The following is a 25,475-nucleotide window of genomic DNA, read 5'->3' on the forward strand; positions in this document are numbered from 1 at the left end:
AGGTGTAGACGCTTTCGGAAGGCCTCCCTAATTTAATAATAATAATAATAATAATAATAATAATAATAATAATAATAATAATAATAATAATAATAATAATAATAATAATAATAATCATGATGAACATAGACCGGTCAGCAGAAATACAAGGAAAGCATTGCAACAAATAATATTATAGACGTCTAGAATAATAATAAACAACTTAATCAACCCGGCCGGTTTCACCTGAATCGTTAAAATTTTCTTTGGTCAAACCGGCCCCCCACCCCACTGGAGCTAAAATGAAAACCGAACATTGTCAGACGATCTAACCACAATCAAACGATCCTAAAATAGCATGTAGTGCAATGGTTGAGCCGAAACTCCTTAATAAAGACGTATAAATAGCTTAAATAGCAGCAACTTCCTTGCACACCTTGCACCCCATAACAAAGAACGGGATACTTACGTTTTGTGAGAAATCTCTCGATGTAAACAGGGTTCTTTGACTTCTAGATTGCACTCATTGAAACGGCGAGAAAAACGTCACACGGGACATCAGCTTAGTTACTACTAATGAACCATCTCTGTGTTTACCTATCTCGGTTACGCTTATATCAGTGATAGATCTCATCTCATCTCATGTAGTTCCATATCTGAAGCAGACGTCGGAGGTCATCTTCCGCCAAGCTGATCTATCTCTTGCCAATTCTATTAAAGCAGCGCCACCTTTCTCAGCTTCATCTGTCCAAGTTCTTATCCCTTTCAAATACGTTATTCTTTGTCTTCCTCTTATTCTTTTTCCATTCATCTTTCCAGTCAAGGCGAGTATTTCCAAACCAGGGTGGCGGATAATGTGTCCTAAAAATTCCATTTGGCGTTTGATGATTTTTGTTATCAGTGATCTTTTTCTGTTTGCCATTTCTAAAATTTCTTCATTTCTTTTCCTTTCCATCCATGACACCCTCATCATTCTTCTGTAAAACCACATTTCCACTGCCTCCAGTCTTTTAACCATGGTCTTGTTTATGGTCCAGCTCTCACAACCACATAGCAGCACAGACAGTACATAGCAATCCAGGACTTTGATTTTTGTTTTCATGCTAATATTCCTGTTTTTCATAATTGTATGCAGCTGGTTGAATGCATTCTTCGCCATACCTATTCTTTTCTTTATTTCACAATCTGATTTTCCAGTGGATGTTACATTGAAGCCTAAATATTTGAAACATTCAACTTGTTGTATTGTTTGTCCTCTGCTTGTTATTACACAGGCTGGTGGGTTATTATTTTTTAGATACCGTCATACATTCTGTTTTAGATATATTCAGTTCCAGTCCCATATTTTCACTACTCCTGACTACAACATCCAGTAATTCTTGTAGTTCATGTTCAGATTCTGCCAGTAGAACCGTATCATCTGCATACCTCAGATTTGTTACATTCTTTCCTCCAATACACACCCCCTTCTTATGTTCGATATCTCTTAATATCATTTCACTATAGAGGTTGAATAAATCTGGAGACAAAACACACCCCTGCCTAACTCCTCTTCTAATAGGTGTAAAACTGCTTAGTTCGTTGTCAACACGCATTGCTGCTTCTTGTTCCCAGTACAAATTCCGTAATATTCTTAAATCTTTACCATCAATGTCCAAGGATGATAGAATTTTGAATAGTTTTTCGTGTTGTACTTTATCAAAGGCTTTTGAATAGTCGATGAAACACATATACAGATCTTTATTTACTTCAATACATCTTTCCATCAGCATTGATAATGTGAATATTCCATTTCTGGTACCCTTGTCCTCAACAAAACCAAATTGCATCTCCCCAATTTCAGGTCGTATTTTATTTCTTATTCTTAGTAAAATTATCTTCAAAAGAATTTTTGTGAGGTGGCTCATTAGGCTAATAGTTCTGTGTTGTTCACAATCAACTGCCCCTGGCTTTTTTGGTAGTGCTATAAAAATGGATCGTTTCATATCAGTTGGCATTTTTCCTGTGTCATACACTTGATTTAGAAGGTTTGTGATGAATTCAATCCCCCATTCACCCAGGCCAGTCAAGGCTTCAATTGTTATGGCATCAGGTCCTGCAGCTTTTCCATTTTTCATGCTTTTCATGACGTTCCTAACTTCATCTTTCATTATAGAAGGCCCTTCCAGTTCTTTTATCATAGGCATTTCTCCTCGATTATCAAAGAAAAGTTCTTCAATATATTCTGACCATCTGTTTAGAATGCAGTCTTTGTCCATGATGGTGTTTCCACGCTTGTCTTTGATGCATCCACTTTTAGCACCTGATTTAGTTTTGTTTGTCACTTCTTTGATTTTCTGATGGAAGAATTTGCCATTTTTTTCTTTGCAGGACATTATATAGTGACATTGTTCATTTATCCAGTCTTCTTTAGCTTCGTTGCATTTTCTTTTTATCTGCCTGTTCAGAGTCTTGTATTTTTCTTCCTGATTTTTGGCCTTTCTTCTCTCATTCATTAGTTCTAATATCTCGGGAGTAATCCATTTCTTCTTCTGCAACTTAAGTGTGGTTGGAACATTTTCTTCTAATGATGCAGCAACACTGTCTTTAAACTGCTCATATTTCTCTTCTATATCTGTTAGTTCTCCAAGCACTTCAAACTTGTTTCTTACTGATAGTTCAAATTTTTCTTGTATCTTCTGTTCCTCCCGGAGAATGTCTAGTTGGTATTTAGGTTTAGCCTTTGCTAGTGATAGATATGTGTTGTAAAAAAGTGAAAAGTCGCTGAGAACCTCAATAAATTTCACTAGTTTTTGAGGTAGGTATATTGGTACTTGTTTAGTAACAAGGTCTATGTAAATTTCTATTTGATTGAATGCACATGGCTTTTCTTGGGAGAAACTCCCCATTTGTAATCTGTCTAGGGAGGCCAAGATTAGGGCTTCCCTGCGTAAAACCGTATTTTCGTTTATGAAACTGTTTCTTTCTGTTTAAGAGGCGAGCTTTTTAATTCTATTTTTTGCTTGATTAAAAAAATTATTTTTTTTTTTTGCTAACCTTGTACTTTTCTTTTTTTAAAAGCTTTTTGATAGATACCCAAGCACCCTCCACCCCCCCCCCCCCCCCAATATTAAAAAATAGAAAGAAAGTCAGAAGAGAGATTGAAAGTTATCGGCAGTCCAACAAATATTAATTTAGTTTTTTTCTTTCTTTTCTTTACTAATACTTTTCCATTTGGCTGTCATTATTCACAGACACCTGTCTGGGAATAACCCATTTTCGTTATTCCCAGACACATGTAACAAGTTGGCAGAATGATGTTACGCAATATGCTAAACGGTACTACCGCAAACTCGGGGACCCAAATAATTTTGGGGGTTTGGGAGGGGGAATTTTTTTTTTTAAAGTCTAGTAGGGTGTGTTTGGGAACCCCCAAAATTATTTTTTTTAAAAGTTTCCCCCCCTCCAAAACCCCCGAAATTATTTGGGTCCCCGAGTTTGCGGTAGTACCATGCTAAACTAGGTGTGAAAAATACCAAATATTCTGAAAAAAAAAAGCCAGTGGTTATTTGTGTCCAAAACAGTCAATACCAAGTGATATTTAACACAAGATGAAAGTTAAATAGTGATCAAATGTCAAATCCAGCTCTTTTTTTTTTTTTAAACAAAGCAAATTGATCAATGAAATTTCTTTTGTCACTTTGAACTGAAAGCGTCCAACTGGCAATTCGCCTTTTTATTTTCAACCAGGAAGAAAGTTGTTAATCATCAAATCTGTTCATAGTCCACCAACCATTAAAATTTTCGCTACCTGTTAACTTTATTGATCATCTTTTGTTTCTATAATTTGTTAATTCTGGCCACAATTTTGAGGATATTGATGATGGCCGGGAATTTGTTTATTTCGCGGACTAATTTCTGGGCCAAAAAGAGAAAAGAAAAAAAAACCTCCAAAAATACAACCTCTCCTTCTGTTTTTTTTTTTAGCAAGTCTATTCTTTTCTCCTTTCTTGTTTGGCCTTTTCCGTTTCTGAGCATGAATTTCTAAAAAATTTTATTTTTTAAAAATAGTTTGTTTTTTTTCCTCTATCTGACCATTTGGTCGCTCTGAATATTTCTGTTTGTTTGCTTTTTAATTATTTATTCTTTTTAGATAATTTTTGAGGTTGTCGTGGGGACGAATATGACAATTTGCTAGAAAGGAACCAAGAGAGAGAGAGAGAGAGAGAGAGAGAGAGAGAGAGAGAGAGAGAGAGAGAGAGAGAGAACGTTTTAAAATAAAAAAAATAAGAGGTGGGGAGGGAGGGGGGGGGTATGAATGGGACATTTATCCCTTGCAACGCTCTGTAAAAAGAAGACGGAATTTAAAAAAAAAAGAAAATAAGTGGAACCAGAATTCGAACCCACAACGTCGATTCTGGTAAACCTTCCAGGGCAGACGACTCAACCATTCGGCCATGACACCCACTTCGAAGTTGACGCATATTGTGTATATGTAGTAACAACTGATTTGTTGTTGGTTAATTATATGTTTTTGCAGATATTTTATTAACTTTCCTTATTTCTGTGTGCATTTGGAAACATCTCATATTCTGGAGAGCGGAGTTTCAAATATGTGTCTGGGAATAACCAATTTTCGTTATTCCCAGACAGGTGTCTGGGGATAACCAATTTTTGTTATTCCCAGACAGGTGTCTGGGAATAATCACAGCGTTTTAATTTTTGCTAGGGCTAGGGAGACCATGATTTTGGTCTTTCAAAGTCAAGCCGTATTTTCATATAAAGAACTGGTTCTTTATCATAAAATTTATGTTGTGGAGTGGAGTTGCTTTGTTTTGTTTTTGTTCTTTATTTATTGTTTTGCTTTTATCTTTCTATTGTTTTTTTGGTCGTATTATAATAATAGTATGCCAACCCCCCCCCCCCCCCCCCAAAAAAAAAAATAAATAAAAAAATAATGAAAAGACAGAAGAGTGATTGCAAGAGTTATCAGCCGTCTAACACAAAAGTTATTTTTATATTCGTTGTCTTAATTTTTTAATGTTTATATTCGTTTTTTTTTTTTAATTGTCATTTTTTTTTTATTGTTCAATGTTCTCTTAGTTTCAATAATTCTTTTAGTTTACTTGGGGAGGGGGAGGAGAGGGGCAGGGTAATTTGACCTTGACCTTGACCTCCTCTTTTTTAAGATGCAAGAAGAAGACAACAAACAAAACAAGAACAGCAACAAAACTAAAACCAAACAAGTAATAAATCAATAGAAGAAAAAAAAAAAACTTGCCTCTTCAACACAAAGAAACAGTTCCATAAACTAACGAAAATATTGTTTTACGCTGGAAAGCCAAAATCTTGGTCACCCTAGCCAAAACTGGCCAGTTTGTCTAGGGAGATCAAGATTTTGGTCTCCCTAGACTCTACCTTTAAAGAACTGAACAAGTGTGTATGAAATGTGTCGGACAAATCAAGAAAAAAACAAAAACATCCCTAATTTTTTTGGTGTGGCGATCTCCGTTTCCTACGAACTACGAAGACTTGCCACATACTGCTGACTGCAAGACTACTCTACACGCCAGATCAGACAAAACGTAAACACGAGAGAACTCATTAAATTCACTACACATTGCTTTCATTGTTTGTTGTTTCCAGTAAAGTAGATGCTACATTGGGATGTTTTTTTTTTTCTTGTATTTTTCTTTCTTGCTTTGTCTGGTACCTTTCATACACACATGTTCAGTTCTTCATCTTATACCGGTGCCTGCTCCTTAATTTCTTCATTTGTAGTTTTAACTTTTATTTGTTTGTGGAAACCTTAAGAAGAGGAAATGAAACGAGTGGTCGCATTGTTATAAATAATTATAATTATATACTATTTCTATTATATTTTCCCTTGCTTTCTTCAGCAGTTTTTAACCCTCTCCTTACCAACTACAGCAAAATCATCACATTTGTTACGACACAATAGGCCTACATGTTTTCTTATTCAGATTTATTTTGTACATCACAAAATTTGTAGAATAGTCTTTGTTTGAGTTTAATTAATAAAACATAAAGTTTTTTTATAGAGAGATTGTTTTAGTTTTAAAAAATCAATTGGCATTTGCTATTTGTTTCCCTTCATTTTTTTGTGTTTCCCATATTTGAAATTTCTATGGCCATCCAAGTGATGTCAATGTTTCCGTACTTCTCTGCATCCTGTATAATAAAACTTAAATTCATGAGACATAATAATCAAACTTAATTTCAATTTAGAAAAAAAAACAAAAAACAACCCCCTCATCCTATTTTTAACGCACGTTTTTAAGACACTGGTGAATTCTGAGTGTTATTGTTAATCTGAAACTTATAAAATATTTAAATAATGAATGTTTTAACTAACATTTTCCCATATCTTTTATTCACAGCATCCCATTGACTAAGATAAGCAGAGACAATGATTTTGAAATTAACAATGGAGAGACTCGTCCTCTTACTTCTTCTGTGTGTCAAGCATATAAATTCTGGTACGTTCTTATATAAACATGAGCAACTAAATCACAATTATCATCATAACAATTTATCCTCATCTGTCATATTATTCTTTTTTACACCCTCCTCCTCCTCCTTCTCCTCTTCATAATCATCATCATCATTCATCATCATCTTCATCCATCATCATCAACATCATATTCATCAGCATCCATCTTCATCATCTTCATCATCATCATCATCATCTTCATCATCATCATCCATCGTCATCATCATCATCATCATCATCATCCATCATCATCATCATCATCATCATCATCATCCATCATTATCAGTGGATGGAAATACCCTTAGGATGAAGTAACATTAACCTCCCTGACCCGATGAGTTCCACAGGCATTCCTGAAAAGCCAGTTTTTAAAAATATTCCGGCTGTCAGGTTTTTTTTTAGCTTGAGACTTGGGAGAGTTCATTTTTGTTTTTATAGATGGAAGTTTTAATTGTTTAAAAGCAACAGGAGAAGCTAGGCTGGTCGAAGCTGTGAACTGTTAAAAAGTAATGAATATATAACAGCTTAAAAAAAGAACAAAATACCAAACACAGAACGTTTCGGGCTCATAACACTTCTTCAGCCAACAATCAAAAAACAATAAAAACATAAACTGGAATTTAGTAATGTATTTATGTCTTTATTATTTTTTGTTGTTGGCTGAAAAAGGGTTGTGAGCCCGATTCGTGTTTGGAATTTTGTTCTTTTTTTTTTAACCTTGTTATATTCGTTTTTGTTTATTACTTTTATGAATATCTATCCTGTTTTCATGAATTAGGGTTAATATCATTTGATGAAGAAAAGCTTTGCATGAAATATTGTGAATTGTTACTGTTATTTACTTTACCCGAACCATGTTCTTTTTATTTTGTTTTTGTTTATTTTTTGGTTTTGGCAAAGAGCCTCTCTGGTTCCACTTTCAGTTCACAACCTTGTTTTCCTCTGTGCTTCAAAACCACCTGCCCTTTAATGTGGCTTTGTGTCTTCATCCTGGAGCATGCCAATAACTTGGTTACCTACTGGCCCTGCCAGGAGCCTTTTTCTTGGAAGAAAACTGTCTGGTGGATTTATATGTCAGAGAGAGAGGGTTATTATTATTATTATTATTATTATTATTATTATTATTATTTTTATTATTATTATTATTATTATTACTTATTATTATTATTTTTATTATTATTATTATTATTATTATTATTATTATCATCATCATAAAACATCTTTCGTGATATTAATTACTTATTGAATTGATAAGCATATTGTAACCATCTGTGTGTACCACTCTCGTTATAATCTTGTGTCAGTATCTGACGAGACTTACTTTAATGTGGTCTCAAGATAGACATATTTTCTTCTGTTCCATGTTTGAACTTATCCCCCTGTCCTACATTTCTTTTGGATGCTTGTAAATGCTTAAGTCTAAAGTCTATTCTCTTTTGGTTGATCAATATTCTAACGTTGAAAAACTAAAGATTTATAAGCACCACAAAATACCTTATTAACAAAGCAAAGAAACAAAGACCTGTAAATGGTGCAAGGGCCTGTAAAATCGCTTGAAAAAAAATATTATCATCATCATCATCATCATCATCATCATCATCATCATCATCATCATCATCACCATGACAACCAACACCAAAATCATTGAAAGTGTCTTAATCATCTTCATAATCAATCTTCAACAAATTATAATCTATTATGAAATGTGTGTGTGTGTGTGTGTGTGTGTGTGCGTGTGTGTGCGTGTATTTATATATACCATTTATTATGTGTTACACTTATGTGTTTCAGACCTCTGTTTTCCTCGAAATACATATCCAGTAGAAGGCTCTCCAGTGACCATAACAACTTATGTAGAGAAAACCGAGTTGACCAATGGGAATTTGCAATGGCAGAAAAAAGACATCTCTGGTGATTTTAAAACAGTCACAAAGTGCGAACCTGATAAAATTCCTCCATGCCAAAGCTTATCAAATGGAGATCAGTACAAAAGTACAATGGAAAATGCCCCTGATGGAAAACATTACAATGTGACTGTGACTATACAAAGTTTGAACCGAATGGCAGATCAAACCACCTGGTCATGGAATAACGGACCCGATGTCCTGGCAAAATGTGATTTACAAGTGTTCTGTGAGTGTTTTCAATAGACTTTCACACTAGAATGACGTGGAAGGCAGATTTTAGCTGTTTTTTTTTTGTTTTGTTTTTTAAATATGACATAAATAACTTTGTGAAAATGAATGTAAGCTTCAATTTGATATACGAAAACAGATAAAATGGACGTTTCAGGTTTCCCTTATATATATATATATATATATATATATATATATATATATATATGTCCTAACTAAAGATTAGCAAGCAATTGTTGGTATCTTTTAAACAATAGAGAACCCATGATAAATATTGGCTGAAGAATATAACTCAATAACCGTCACTTAACTGGCAATTCTGTTTTCACTATGATAGAATAGAACATGTTAACTATCACATAACATTAAAAAATCAAATCTGTACGGTGACATTTTAATAGAATTAATATTTTATTCAATGTACTTCTGGTAAAATACTAATTTTTAGGTGCCATTTTAATTCATACCATTATAATTTATTTCTGGGTGAAATTTCTTCATTTAAAAGCAGTTTAAAAGAAGAAAGATGGATATTTAATTAAACTGAAGAAAAACTAACACATAATTTGATTAGTTAGTCACATCACAGAATGATTTTAAAACGCGATTGTTTTATGATAATCTTCAGCGGATCCGCGGGATTTTGTGATTTTCTTTGAATTGTTCCGCTGTTTTTGCAGTGTCAAACATTTTTATATGAAAAGCACTCAGTTGGCTCCATGGTAGAACGATGAAAAAATCACCATCATGTCTTGTGTCAAACTTTGACACCTGTGCTCATTTGCCTGAATTTTGGTGACACTCGTATTTTTATGACGTCAGCCTGGACAAGTCAAAAGTGACACAAGGTTAATGGTGTCCTTGGATGAATAAATGCTGGCTAGGGATTGGAATGATAAAAGTTGAAAATCAGTTCATAACTTTTCTCTCTCTCTCTTAATTTATAAACTACATAACCACTTGGTTGCAGTAACAAAGGTATGGTATTGTGCTTTGTAAAGTTAAAAACAAAAATTTTCTAGCCTTTTCATCTCTTGGTTCTTGATGTAGAAAGTGGTATGATTAATATTGTAAGCCTTTAAAATCATTTTCTGGAAAGGTCCATTCATTATATTTACAAAATAAGTATGTTATATAATGGTACATTACTATCATATTGTATTATATTGTAATTTTTGCATTTCGGCTTGGGTTTGCCAGATGGACAGATACATTTTCCTCTTTTTTGACAAACTGCCATTATCATCACTGAGTGATCTCCCCTTACTCAGATACCTGCAGCGGTAATTAATTACTCAGTGACAGCTTTATCCCTTGTAATCGACTGGCTAGATCACAGAAACTGGAGCTTTTTGCTAAATGTTCAGTTTCAGCACAGTTTTCAGTGCCATGGTTTCTTAAATTGGAAGAGATTAAAGTTTTATATTTCTGATTATTTTTACTGGAGCTGGTCCACATCAACTCAATCTACTGTTTCGAAAAGACACCCCCCCCCCCTCCCCCTTCTATTTTTTTCTGAATTTTTACACTCCTCTGATAATATATTTCAGCTCACGAAATTTGCTGGTGAAACAGATACCCTCCATGCTGTCAATGTTATTTTACTAGCAGTATATTTGATTGAAAGAAAACATTTTTATACATCACATCGCGCCTCGGCTAAAGTAAAAAGTGCCAAAAATGCGCGTTCCACCCACTTTTATGAATTGGTAAAATTTCACCCTCCTCCCCCTTGTTTGGTTTAATTGCACACTTACCTCTCCTCCCCCCCTCTATTGACTTTTGGCCACAGTACACCCCACCTCCCCTTCTATTTGATACACTAGAGTATATATTACATATTTGATGCCATTGGTCACATATCGGGATGGCCATGAATTTGGAATTCATATTTAGGTCTTGATTATAACATTTGGATTAAATTTGATTCCTCCTTACATAGCTGCCAATCCTACCGGAAATTGCGGGAGACTCCCGCATTTTTAGTTCATCTCCCGCGCTCCCGCCCGTCACACCGATCTCCCGCATTATCGTGCAGTATGCAAATAGCTTTGTAAATACTACTTAAATCATTTTTTAAAACTTTTAAACTCAGTTGTTGGTCATTCTAAAACTGTTTCAAGTCATAGTGTATCTTGATATCAAGTATGTTTAGTTTATTAGTAGTTGCCAGAGACATTCGTGGATGGAGATTGTTTGTCTTTTTTTCTTTTGAAATGTAGATTTATACATTTATGTATCTCCCTGATTTTTTTCTGAATCTCCCTGATTTTCTGACCAAAACTCCCTCTTAATAAGCTTGGGTTGGCAGCCATAGGGAGAGTAACTTAGATAGAAAGTAGCTGTAAAGCCTCATACATTCCCACTTCCTGGCATTGGACTAAAGAGCACAAACTCGACGGTTTCTGGATATAGACAAAAAATTAAAACATCTGAGCTTTTATTTTGCTCAATATCCACTAAATGTGCTCAAAGCGTTTTACAGTGGGATCCCTTGACAACAGCAACACTTAACATGTAAGGCCAGACTTGACACACCTGTTAGTCGATATTATAATTTTTTTTTCAGATAGAGACATTGCTGTTAACAGCCAGGTACTCAATTTACATTTGAGTACAGTTAGAGAATTTGAGTAAAGAGCCTTTTCCAAGGACACGACTATACAGTGCTCAGGACTCGAACCTAGAACTTCTGGTCGAATGTCATATCACTAGACCACATAGTCGCACAGTAATAAATTGCAAATGGCTTTAATTTCATCATCAGGATCATGTGTATTTTAGATTCAATTCTCTTCAGCTAGTTAAATCTGACATGATAGGATCTTTTGGCCCTTCCCGCACACTTAGATTAAAAAGATTAAAACTGCTTTTATCATTTCAAAAATTCCATTCAAACCATTTTGGTGATACGATAGATTTAGTGGTCTAGTGGTATGACACTCGCTTTCAGATTGGAAGGTCCTGGGTCGAGCATCGCTCGGCGCATAGTTGAGTCCTTGGAGAAGGCTCCTTACTCACATTCTCTCACCGTACTCAGGTGTAAAATGAGTGCCTGGTCGTTAACAGCTTTGTCTCTGTCCCAAAAAAAAATTGCAATATCGCCATACAGGCGTCATGTCTCGTCCTACATGTTAAGTTTTGCTGTTGGTCAGGGACCCTCTGCGATGCGCTTTGAGCACGTTTAGCTCAAGTTATTTTTATAAACCTGGAACATCTGACCTCAGTCTGGGAGGCTCAAAACCAGAACCAGTGTTCAGAGTTTTAAAAACTTTTGAAGACACACAATGATTCCAAAAATACTTGGGATAAGTTTTTAAGAATCGTTTTGTGTCTGAGTGAGTATGTGATTAAGTGTGCGTATGTGTGTCTGTTTGTGTGTGTGTGTCTGCCTGGTCTTCTTGAGTATGTAACCCCTAAATATTTTACACTTGTTATCATATCATAATATGGTGCAGTTGTCGAATATTTTTGATGTCTTATTCCCTACCGTAAACGCACCATGAGGCGTAGGCGAAAGGTGTTATAATATCAATCTAATATCATTACAATTACCACCATATTGTCAGATTTGTCAGATTGATGAAATGGATCGAAGATGTGATCAAATTTAATTACACTAAGCTTAGAAGTTTCTTTAAAACTCATTTTTAAAAGAGAGAAAATAACTTTGGCGACCCTTTGTATACTGCTTCTGCCTCCTTTAATTTTTAAAAAATTAATAAAGTAATTAAGTATTTATTTATTCATTTATAGTACCTAACTGGTAACAGTTTTGTCTCTGTTGAAAAAAAATAACAATCCAAAAACCTATTAACTTGTCATACAGACATTTCGGTGTTAGTTTTACTTTTGGCTGGCACCGTGTAACAAGCTTCAGGCATATTTAGTGGATATTCCGCTTTATAAATATCACAGTTTAGTATTTTCTGATTTTATTTTTTTAAAAATCTGATGTCAGCTTTCGGGTCAGACCCTGTGTGCAACGACCTAAAGATATCCAACGATGGAACGACATATTTATGGAATTGTTCTGCCAATGATGTATATCCAAAAGCAACTTGCAAGTTTTTTTATGGCCAAAGCAGCGATGTCGTAAGTGTTTTCTTCTTTTCCTTTTCTTCTTCCTCATGCTCCTCCCTCTTCTTCTCCATATCCTCCTCTCTCTCTCTCTCTCTCTCTCTCTCTCTCTCTCTCTCTCTCTCTCTCTCTCTCTCTCTCTCTCTCTCTCTCTCTCTCTCTCTCTCTCTCTCTCTCTCTCTCTCTCTCTCTCTCTCTCTCTCTCTCTCTCTCTCTCTCTGTATCTCTTTTCTTCTGCGGCCTCCTCCTCCCCATCCTGTTCTCCCTCCTCTTTCTCTTCCTCCTCCCTTCTTCCTTCCCCTCCTCCTCCTGCTCCTCCTCTTTTTCTTCCTCTTTCTTCTTCTTTTCCTCCTCCTCCTCCTCCTCCTCCTCCTTCTTCTTCTTCTTCTTCTTCTTCTTCTTCTTCTTCTTCTTCTTCTTCTTCTTCTTCTTCTTCTTCTTCTTCTTCTTCTTCTTCTTCTTCAGAATATAAATGCTTCACATTGATAAAAATAACTCAACTTGTTTGAAAAGTTATAAGATTTTATAAACTTTATTCGCCTAGAAATGGAAAAAAAAAAATTAGCCTTTATTGTCAACCATAAATTTTTCATTAAAAACATTTTTTTCAAGTTTCCCAGTACTGTTCCAACCCAATATATTGAAAGTAAGAGTACAACCCAAGAGGGAGCTCATCCGCCTCGTTCTACCCTTCTCAACTACACATGTGAATTGATGTTGCCTGTCGAAGAGTTAAAAACTGCTGGAAATTACTCATTTAAATTTTATCCTGTTGTTTCTGGAGTAACTAAATTTACTCAAACAGAAATAAGCCTTGGTAAGTAGTCCATAAACAAGCTAACAAACAAATAAAGAAAAGAAAAAAAAAAAGGGAAGGATCACCCTTGTTCTTCTCCTTCTTCTTAAAAAAAAAAAGATAAAAGCACTAAGCAAACCTTGAGCTTTTACGCAACGCCATAGCTGCCAATCCTACCGGAAATTGCGGGAGACTCCCACATTTTTCGTTCATCTCCTGCCCGTCTCACCGATCTCCAGTATTAAAAAAAAAAACTGTTAAACTCAATTGTTGGTCATTCTAAAACTGTTTCAAGTCATAGTGTATCTTGATATCAAGTATGTTTAGTTCATTAGTAGTTGCCAGAGACATTCATGGATGGAGATTGTTTGTGTTCTAAGTGCATGTGCAGGCTCTTTGTAATTTCGCTTAAGAGAGGATTAATTCAACTATAACTAGCCCAAGAGACAACCTGATAGGCTGTCAGTCTTTTGAAATGTAGATTTATACATTTATGTATCTCCCTGATTTTTTCTGAATCTCCCTGATTTTCTGACCAAAACTCCCTCTTAATAAGCTTGGTGGGTTGGCGGCTATGCAACGCAATATTCACTAAACATGTTCATCGCATTCCAAGGCAACAGCAATGCTTAACAGGTGAGACGAGATGTGACACCCGTTAGGCGAAATGACATTTTTTTTTTTCTGACAGAGATAATGCTGTTAATTGCTAGGTACTCATTTTTTGCACCTGAGTACAGTGAGAGAATGTGAGTAAAGAACATTTTCCAAGGACTCAACTATGCGCCAATCAGAGCGGGACTCGAATCAAGATTCTCTGTGAACTTTGAACTGTATGTATGTGACTGTTGTGGTGATTTTGTAGTCGAATGTATGAACTTGTATATGATGCTATAGAATGAATGTAGTGAGCCTCTGTTTTTAAAAAAATCTTATGAGGTAAACTATATATATCATTATCATCATTGTTAATAATAATATTATCATCTTTGTTAATAATAATATTGTCATCTTTGTTAATAATAATATTGTCATCTTTGTTAATAATCATAATACTAATAATGATAATAATAATAATAATAATAATAATAATAATAATAATAATAATAATAATAATAATAATAATTCATATTATTATTAATTATTATTATTATTATTATTATTATTATTATTATTATTATTATTATTATTATTATTATTATTATTATTATTATTATTATTACCGTCAACTTTGCCTCTACCGACTTGGAGCATTTTGAGTATTCTCAGGCTTGCTCTTGTTATTTCCTTCATTGGGGGACTTGAGTTTTCATCAAAAGAAATAATTGTTACAAATCTAAATGCAATCTATTTTGTCTAAATATACAGAGGCAAAGTCAGCCCTTTAGGCCAAGTGACCCCAGTTGACTGTACTATTATTATCATCAATGTTATAATAATAATAATAATAATAATAATAATAATAATAATAATAATAATAATAATAATAATAATGATAATAATAATAATAATAATAATTATAATAATAATAATAATAATGATGATGATGATGATGATGATGATGATGATGATGATAATAATAATAATAACAATAATAATAATAGTAATAATAATAACAATAACAACGTATTTACGAGACTCATTACGCTTTACATCAATACAAAATAATTTTAAAGGAAACATATAACATGCAAAAAGAAATGTTTTCAGGGATTTCTTGAACACATACGATGATTTGGACTCTCAGGTGCTCTGTGGAATGCAGAGTAGTCTCTGTTTGAAATGATACTGTTGCCCGACAAGCAGTATGTCTCATCTTGGGTGTCAACAAATGTATGTTGTTCCATCTACTAGATGATAAAAAGAATTGTGAAGAACAAATGTGGAACTGCCAACTCCCTTTTTTTCTTCTTCTCAGGATTACCTTATTTTTCCTGTGAAGAACAAATGTGGAACTGCCAACTCCCTTTTTTTTTCTTCTCAGGATTACCTTGTTTTTCCTGTGAAGAACAAATGTGGAACTGCCAACTCCCTTTTTTTTTCTTCTCAGGATTACCTTGTTTTTCCTGTGAAGAACAAATGTGGAACTGCCAACTCCCTTTTTTTTCTCTTCTCAGGATTACCTTATTTTTCCTGTAGGATGTAGAAAGGTCCTAACCCGATTTTTTAAATTAATTTTTTTTCTCTGATTTTACTTCTTGATGATTTAATGATGTTAAAACGTATTTTGTGACATCTAAGCTTGAATAAATTTTCTATTTTTTGATAGCATATTTCTTTTGAATCTCAATACAAAGACTTTTAATTGGGCAGAAAAGTCATGGCGTCACACACATGGTATTTGGAAGTGTGTATTTAATCAGCTCTTTAGAGGACTAAAAATGAATGGGTTACATATTAATTCATAAGGTGGCATGACTATTTTAGCAGAGGGTATATAGGCAGATTATTAGGATTATGGGAAGTAAAAGAGGGATGGAGATGATCTTTCTTGACGCCTGCATATATTAAGACTAGAAAATAGATGCCACCACACTGAATCCAGAAGATCAATTCCACAAGGTATGTTTCCAGTCCTCTGGAAGAGTGGTTTTACACATCCAATTAGATTGGAACAAGTTTTTTGAAATCACACTTTTATTCCCTATTTTTAAGATGTTTAACTTTTAATGTATCAAGATTGATGCAGGAATAATTCTGTGGTCCCCTTCACGAACCTGGTAATCCACGTTATAATGCTACTGAGAAAACCCAACAAAAGGTTGCACAGAAAACAATAATTTAGTTTCAGTTACATTTCAATAAAACATGTCAACAACACAGTGGCCAACTGTCTGGATTTGGCAATCTGGAGAAAAAGATCTGTGGAAATCTGCGATTTTGTAGTTAGAGGATTAATTTCCTCCTTCACAAAAATAATTAAATTTCCCTCAATCAAATGTTCTTGCAGTGGGAGACTTGATGTGTAGAGGAACAAATAGATGCCTTTTCCTACCTACTCTCCAAAACTTAGCTGGAGTATCAGTGATAATTTATCATCTCAATTGCTCTAAAAAGTAGGGATTAATCCTTTTTCACTTTTTGTCACCATCTTCACTGATATTAGGAAATACCCTGGCATGTCTCAGGATTAGGATTTTTAAAATTAGTAATTGAGCTCTTTCAGCGCTGAGGTTATATTCGTATTTCCATCACAAAATGGCTGACACCTGATTGAGGCAGCATGAGAATGACAAGCTAAGACAAAGCGACATTCGAATTCTGGGCAAAATTTCAATTAAAATACCCCAATAAGGGCCAATTGAACGTTCTGATGAAAGAAATGATACTATTGGTTCAATTTACAGATGACATTATTATTTTCGCCTTTCAAGACTGGCTGCACTGTGCAGCCATTGGCCAGTTCAGATTCTGCTCTGGCCGCACAGTTTGGCCAAGGCCGCTGAACAAGTTAAAACAGATAACAACAAATTAAGATTATAGTTTTATATCCAGATTATACTTCAAACATCCTGCCATTTTGGATCACGACGGTGGTGAGCTTTAGGGTGTCCTGTTTTAGCTCTTTGAGGGAAAGTTTTGTTTTTGCTTATTATCCAAAAAAATGGAGTAAAGAAACTGTTAACTCTCTTCTTACCAGCAAAATCGTCACGTTACAACACGATATACTTTTCTCTTATTCAGATTTATTTTGTACATCACAATGATCTTTGTTGAATCGATAAGAACATAAAGTTGTTTTGTAGAGAACTTGTTTGAGTTTAAAAAATCAATTTTTCTGCTAGGTAAGCCTCCCATTTTGGGAAAATACTGAAAATGATTGGTAAGGAAAGAGTTAACTCATTTTTCAAGAAAATATGGCTTGTGAGATTCATGAGTTGTATTTCTTTTTGAAAGGTGAAAAAAATGTTTGTGAAAAAGGGTGGGTTTTTTAAACTTAATAATTATATAGTTCAATATCCACAAAATATCAATGATGATAATCTTCCGCGGGAAGTAAAATAGGAGGTAGTTGATCTTTCTTGATGACTTGCATATATTTAGACTATAACATAAGATGCCATCACTATCATATTGTTTATGTAATTTTTGCATTTCGGCTTGAGTTTGCCCGATGGACCGGTACATTGTCCTCCTTTTTGACAAATTGTCTTTATCATCACTGACATATGCTCAAAACACTTTACAAGGGCAACAGCAACATGTTAGGCGATATTACAACATTTTTTTTTTCCGACAGACACACTGTTAACGGCCAGGTACTCATTTTACACCTTAGTATGGTGAGAGAATGTGAGTAAAAGCCTTCTCCAAGGACTCAACTGTGCACCGCTCAAGAGTTGAATTTAAACCCAGGACTTTCTGATCCATAGACTAGTGTCATACCACTAGAACGCATAGCCTCGCATAAACTCTTTTTGTGCTTTTGACTTTCGCAAACAAAAAGAAAGAAAAAAAAACCTGATCGTGAATAAAACTCTAAACCTGTCTTACTGCCATTATCGGTTGTCATCTCTGTAAATGCAATTTTGAAAATGTTTCCATATGTGTTTGATTTGTTATGTCGCTATGTGGTCTAGTGGTATGACACTTGCTTTCGTATTGGAAGGTCCTGGGTTCGAGCCTCGCTCTGCGCATAGTTGATTCCTTGGAAAAGGCTCTTTATTCACATTCTCTCACCGTACTCAGGTGTAAAATGAGTACCTGGCCGTTAACAGCGTTGTCTTTGTCCGAAAAAAAAAGTAATATCGCCTAACAGGCGTCATGTCCCGTCCTACATGTTAAGTGTTGCCGTTGGTCAGGGACCCCTTGTAATGCGCTTTGAGCACGTTTAGTGGATATTGTGCTATGTCAAAGCTCTTTTTTTTTTTTAATGCGATTTTTAAAATGTTTCCATATGTGTTTGATTTATTATTATTTATTCCTTCTTGTGCAGTATTACCACAAACAGAGTTGATCGGTTGCCCCAACGATACCGATGCAAACCAGGGTTACATCAAAAAAGGTGTCACTGACACGTGTCAGTGTCGACTCAAGGATGGAGGACCCCCTCCTGGGAGACCTCTTTGGTGGAATATAGAATTCGAACTGGCAAAGGATCAAGTCAACAATTCAGTCATTTCTACTTTGTCCGTCCGCTACGACCCAAATAGTGAGCGCTAAACATAGTTTACGATAATATTAATAATAATAATAATAATAATAATAATAATAATAATAATAATAATAATAATAATAATAATAATAATAATAATAATAATAATAATAATAATAATAATAATAATAATAATAATAATATTAATAATAATAATAATAATAATAATATTAATATTAATAATAATAATAATAATAATATTAATAATAATAATAATAATAATAATAATGAGGATAATAATAATAATGATAATAATAATGAGGATAATAATAATAATGAGGATAATAATAATAATAATAATAATAATAATAATAATAATAATAATAATAATAATAATAATAATAAAATAATAATAATAATAATGATTATGATAATAATAATAATAATAATCTATTCTATTTTTATCTTTGAGCACAGAATTAGAGGCAAAGCTAAAAATTATAAAACTATTTTTTTACAGACTGATATAGGTGTAACTTGCAAACCTTTTAAATTTTTTGCTTAATTCTATTACTATTAGCCATTGGCTCAAATTACTACTAAGAAAATCAGCTAGGTCGTTATACTCAGTCCATGAATTGATGTTGGAGTCCATTTCAAGTATAATTGATTCTACATAATTTAGCGCATCTGCAACAAAAGAGGATAATGTCATTTTAAATCTCTCTTGATACTGTCAAGTGATAACAATATTATCCTGAACAAAAAAGGATGGCGTAATTTAAAATCTCTCTTGATTCTATCAAGAAATAATAATCTTATCCTCAACAAAAAAGGATGGCGTAATTTTAGATCCCTTTTGATTCTATTAAGAAATAATAATCTCAAATTTAGAGGTGCTTAAATGAGCCAATACAATGGAGAGTAACATAAAGGGAGTACAAATGATTCACGTAAAAGATACAATACAAAATAAACAACATTTCAGCCTTAAGCCTTCAGGTAAACGTAGATAAGAAAAGGAAATATATTATATTCCATTTGCATAATAGTTAGAGAGTGATAAAAAGAGGGTAAGAAAAGAAAGCATTAAAGGTAAAAATGTGTGTTTGTGTGTGTGTGTGTGTGTGTGTGTGTGCATGCGTGTGTGTAAGGGAAAAGAAAATGAGAGAAAGGAGGAGATAGAGAGACAAGGAGATGAAGACAGATTTTACATTTTTCTTTTTGCTTGTGACTTGTTGGGGCAACTGTGTTTTTCTGATCTGATGAAATTAATGATGACTTGAAAAAAAGAACTGGTCATCTTATGTTACGATATCAGCTAGCTACATATGAAGAAATAAATAAATTATCTTTTTCTTTTGCATCCCACAGACAGTCATCAAGAGTACAGATGCATGGCAATCTCTGCAGTCGGAGACGGAGCTGTTGTTTGGTTCATCCCCAAATTTGCTTGTAGGTATTTATTTGTCTCAAGTAAAAGACTGTCAGTTCTACAATAGAACATCTCTAATTATTTTTATGTTTGTCATATTGATGAGTATGTATCGCCTAGAGTGCTCAGCAGTTATAGGAACACGGATCACATGAACTCTCTCCTTTCCGATCATTTTCAGTATTTTCCCATAAAATGGCAAGCAGAAAAATGGATTTTTAAAATCTCAAACAATCTCTCTACAAAACAACTTTCACGTTCTTATTAATTAAACAAAGATCATTGTGATGTACAAAATAAATCTGAATAAGAAAAAATGTATATCATGTTGTAACAAATGTGACGATTTTGCTGTAGGTGGGAAGGAGAGGGTTAATGTGCTCACCTCTAATGCATTTCTACAGACTTTGTTTCTGCTTATGCTTTGCTTCTTCGGGATGGAAGAAAAGGCATGTGAGGTGAGAGGATTTAATGTAATCTAATTATTTTGAGCATCTTTTCGGTTAAATGGTGTGACACTCTTATTTGTGCTTGTAGTTCCTGGGTTTGAGTCCTGCTGTGGGTGGTGCAAAATTAAGTCGTATCTGTTTTCCGTTTTCATGTTGCTCTCTGTCTTTGTTCTGGATTGAGATATTTTTCCCCCTCGTCCTATCGGGGATCCTTCCTTGTGAAATGATAATTTTTTCATTGTTAATCATTTGTTTGTTATGTATTATTATAATTATTAGCTTTTATACATTGACTTTTTACCTTTGTGGTGCACTTTGGGCACATGTAGTGGGTATTGCGCTGGATATACGGATGCCAAATATCCACTTTTTATGGCTGGGGTTCTTGACCTCCCATAGAGGGCAGGGAGGTACTTACTGTGTCTTCTATCACCCTATACCTTTTTTCCAATTTTTTTCTGTCTTTGTCTTGGAATGAGATTACTTAGTCTTGTCCTGACCCTGGCCGGAGTCCTTGGCTGGGAGGGAAACAGTCGAATGTATAGTTATAGTTTTGGGGGATGATATTTTAACAATTTTGTAAATCATCTCTCTGTTATTTACTGTTATTTTTTCAGTTTAAACATATGATTAATTGTAAACATTTGAGTGTGGACCTGTGCTTGTGTCTGGATGAGACTGTTAGGTGATCTCAAACTAAGTACACTGAAAGTGTGTGTGTGTGTGTGTGTGTGTGTGTGTGTGTGTGTGTGTGTGTGTGTGTGTGTACTGTATGGGAGCAGATTTGTAATGTGAGGAATTTTACCATAACTGTAAATTTTATGCAATTGATGTATAATGCTTTGAGTCATTGGCATATAGTGACATAGAAATGTTTTTTCTTTTTCTTCTTCATCTTCTTCTCCTACAAAAATCTCATGACCTGAAATTGATATATCCGTACCAATTTGCATACCAGCAACATCTCAGTGTAGAAGACGCACTTTTAACCGCCACAAATTCGATCTCAAAACACCTTGACCAAACGCCCTCGAATTACGCCAGAATTCTGTATGTCGACTTTTCATCTGCTTTTAATGCCATGAACACAGATATTTTGCTTCAAAAGTTGTGCAACATAGATATTCCAAACTACCTTATTAAATGGTATAAAGAGTTTCTGACCCATAGACCGCAATGTGTAAAATTGGGTGAACATATCTCCAACAAAAGAACGTTGTCGAACGGATGTCCCCAAGGCTGCGTGAGTTCCCCAATCCTGTACATCTTATACACCAACGACTGCAGACCATCCTTTGAAAATTGTTTTATAGTGAAATATGCAGATGATACTGCTATTCTTGGCTTGTTAAAAGATAAAGTTACCGAAAAGAATTATTTCAAACAAATTAATAATTTCACCGATTGGTGTGAACAAAATCAGCTTGAATTAAATGTTGAAAAAACGAAAAAAACAGGTGTTTGGTGTAAAAAATAAAAACGACTTAAAGCGTGTGACGATCGGTAAAGATGATGTTGAGATAGTTGAATATTTTAAATATTTAGGAATAACCATCTATAGTTCCCTCAATTTCTCTCAACATATTAATATATCTAAGAAACTTGCCCAAAGATTATACATCCTAAGGAAATTGAGAACATTTCAAGTAGGGCTGAAAACTATGTTAAGAGTTTATCACTCATTGATTAAAAGTGTAATTGCGTTTGGTTGCACCATATGGTTTGGCGGCTGCCAACTTAAAGATAAATCAAAAATTTCAAAATCAATCAAAGAGGCATCAAAAATAATAAACCATCCTCTTGATGGAGTAGAAAGAATTCATGGAAAAGCAATAGAAAGGAAAGCATTCTCAATTACCAACAATAAAAAACATATTTTATACCATGAATTTAGTCTTTTACCATCTGGGAGAAGGTTTTGTCAGATTAAATGTAGAACTAACAAGTATAAATGAACGTTCGTTCCATCAGCAATAAAAATGTTGAATATTTCATATGGTACAGCAAAACCAAGGATTGATGCGTTGACTGATTGACTGATTAATTTATTTAATGTTAGATTAATTGACCAATTGATAATGATGATAATATTTGGTGTCGAATTGCCACAAATTTAATGATTTGAAAATGACATGAATATGTTTATGTTGTGTATATCGCAAGCGTGAAAGAAAGAAAGAAAAAAAGAAAGAGAGAGAGAGAGAGAGAGAGAGAGAGAGAGAGAGAGAGAGAGAGAGAGAGAGAGAGAAGAGAGAGAGAGAGAGGGGGGGGGGGGTTATAGTTGTCATATAATGTTATAACAAGTGTAACTAAATGACAAATTGCCATAATAAAGATATATTATTATTATTATTATTATTATTATTATTATTATTATTATTATTATTATTATTATTATTATTATTATTATTATTATTATTATTATTATTATTCTCATTCTCCAAGCACTCACTATGAAACCTTAAAAAATCCCAAAAACAATAAATAATGAAGTTCAACAGACCGGTATCACTTAACCTCTGACACGGATAACAGGTCTGCACATGTCCTTTCCACTTTTGCCTCTGTAACACTTTGTTTTCAACTGTATTATTCTTTTTTTAAATAATTTACAGATGGTCCAGAAGTAATTTCTCTCATTTTGAATGAAAACAAGGGACATGCCATCAAGAAATGTGAAGCCAGCACCTCTTTCGTCGCGACCTGTAATGTTGTGATAAGCAGTGTCAACCCCAAACCCAATGTGGTGGTTATAGCCAGTGACAGCAGTGCCGTTACTCGGCAACCAGAACCCCCTGGCACCCAATCTGGCTTTTACAAAAACACATTCAAAGTTGTGCCGCAGAAAGGAGGAGTTCTTACCATGACGTGTGTCGCAACCAATTCCATCTTCCCTAGTTTCAACAAGAGTGAGAGTAAGAGTGTTACAATTCAAGGTGAGGTCACACTATCTTTGCACAGTGTGCATGAATAACAATACAGCTACGATGTAGTTTGAATCATGTCTTGAGCTTTTTAAAATATATACTTGAGCTTTTATATAGCGCAATATCCACTAAACGTGCTCAAAGCGCTTTACAAAGGGTCCCTGACCAACAGAAACACGTAACATGTAGAACTAGACATGACGTCTGTTAAGTGAGATTACAATTGGGTTTTTTTTTTCGACAGAGACCGCTGTCAATGGCCAGGTACTCATTTTACACCTGAGTACAGTGAGAGAATGTGATTAAAGAGCCTTTTCCATGGACTCAACTATGTGCCGAGCAAGGCTCGAATCCAGGACTTTCCGATCCGAAAGCAAGTGTCATATCACTAGACCACACAGCCGCATGTCGAGATTGCTACTTGAGTTATGAAAAGTTCTTTGTTATTGCTATCCATAATAGAAGTAGAATATAGTACAGTCAAAATTTCATTTTCCTCTCAGCTACTTGCTCTGTTGTGGAATAATTGATGATATTATGGGAATTTAACTGGACATTATTCTACTCCTGTTGTTGTAAGAGAGAGAGGGAGGGAGAGGGATAGAGAGAGACAGATATCAGTCACTCCTGTATTGTCATTGATACTGTCATATAATTAGATACATACCTAAAAACAGTTATACAGAGCTTTTCCGTAGATTCACCATGCTTATATTCACCTAGCAATGTTCCGACTATGCAGTCTAGTGGTATGACACTCGCCTTTGGATTGGAAGGTCTGGGTTCAAGCCCCACTCTCAGCATAGTTGAGCACCTGGAAAAGGCTCTTTACTCACATTCTCTCATCGTACTCAAGTGTAAAATGAGTACCTGGTCATTAACAACGTTGTCTCTGTTGGAAAACATAATATCGCCTAACAATTGACATGACTTGTCCTACATGTTAAGTTTTGCTTGGGACCCTGTGTAGAGCACTTTGATCACTTTAAGTGGATATTGCGCTTTATTAATCTTTGCTCTAAATTTCCATTCAATACAAATCACTTTTATACATGTCTTTTTTTTTGTACAAAGACAGCATAAACTCTGACCCTGGTTTTATATAATTATAATTGAATATGCCGTTTTCTTCTTACAATTTACCCCAATCTACACAAGTATGACAGGAAAATCATACCTGCCTAGTGCTACAAAAAAGTCGTAGAAATACGAATTTTTGGCTCCCGTTAGAGAGTGGCGAGGCATAGACGTTTTTTAATTCATTAAATCTTTTTGAAAAGGAAATTTCGGTTGCTTAGAAACTGTATTTAGGACTTGGGACATATTTTGATTATGCTGAGGGCAAATAATTTATTCATAATGCCATTTATTAGGACCGTTATATTTTTTCCCTCAGCAACTACAAATTTTCTACATTTCAAATGGGCAGCTCTGGATAAGTAATTAACAAAAATGAATCTAACAGCTTCAATATAGAACAAAATGTTAAACACAGAACTTTTTGGGCTCAAAACTCTTCTTTAGCCAACAACAAAAGAAAACAATGAAATCATAAATCCATTACTAAAAAAAAAAACCAGATCGACGACAGAGAAATATTGAGTTCGTCCTCTCTGTAGAAAAATCTTGGAATGACATTCCAATTTGAGCCAGAAACGTTCCCGTGTTTGGTATTTTGTCCTTTTTGAAGATGTTATATTCAATTTTGTTTATTTTTCTTTACAGTCCACAGCTTCAAGCAGCTTAGCATGCGGCTATGTGATCTAGTGGTATGACACTCGCTTTCAGGTCGGAAGGTCCTGAGTTCGAGCCTCGCTCAGCGCATAGTTGAGTCCTTGGAAACGGCTCTTTACTCACATTCTCTCACTGTACTCATGTGTAAAATGAGTACTTGGTCGTTAACAGCGTTGTCTCCATCCGAAAAAATTATAATATCGCCTTACAGGCATCATATCTTGTCGTAAATGTTAAATGTTGCTGTTGGACAGGGACCCCTTGTAAAGCGCTTTGGATATTGTGCTATATAAAAGCTCTATTTAAAAAAAAATTTTTAGTATCACTTTGAAGTATGACAGAGTACACCTGG

General features: G+C 34.5%; 2 protein-coding genes across 9 annotated transcripts in view; both read left to right on the top strand.

The window, feature by feature from the left end:
* Positions 1-25,475, top strand: part of LOC144960165 (uncharacterized) — a 52,135-nt gene that overhangs the window by 13,808 nt on the left and 12,852 nt on the right. For 4 of the 8 annotated variants that reach the window (XM_078893179.1, XM_078893177.1, XM_078893181.1 and 1 more), the window contains 7 exons: positions 6,360-6,458; positions 8,264-8,605; positions 12,569-12,702; positions 13,300-13,504; positions 18,420-18,635; positions 19,953-20,033; positions 23,078-23,398. In XM_078893179.1, coding sequence (XP_078749305.1) covers positions 6,389-6,458; positions 8,264-8,605; positions 12,569-12,702; positions 13,300-13,504; positions 18,420-18,635; positions 19,953-20,033; positions 23,078-23,398 — 1,369 coding nt within the window. In that variant the 5' untranslated portion in view covers positions 6,360-6,388. Of the gene's footprint in view, positions 1-2,732; positions 2,777-5,529; positions 5,710-6,359; positions 6,459-8,263; positions 8,606-12,568; positions 12,703-13,299; positions 13,505-18,419; positions 18,636-19,952; positions 20,034-23,077; positions 23,399-25,475 lie in introns of those variants that run through there. The other 4 variants (XM_078893175.1, XM_078893178.1, XM_078893182.1 and 1 more) reach the window with 4 other exon arrangements.
* LOC144960167 (uncharacterized) overlaps positions 1-25,475 on the top strand; it is a 289,349-nt gene that overhangs the window by 11,138 nt on the left and 252,736 nt on the right. The window lies entirely within an intron of this gene.

This window comes from Berghia stephanieae, chromosome 14 (assembly GCF_034508935.2).
Source record: "Berghia stephanieae isolate SIO BIC M18660-M18661 chromosome 14, UCSD_Bste_1.3, whole genome shotgun sequence".
Taxonomy (NCBI): domain Eukaryota; kingdom Metazoa; phylum Mollusca; class Gastropoda; order Nudibranchia; family Aeolidiidae; genus Berghia; species Berghia stephanieae.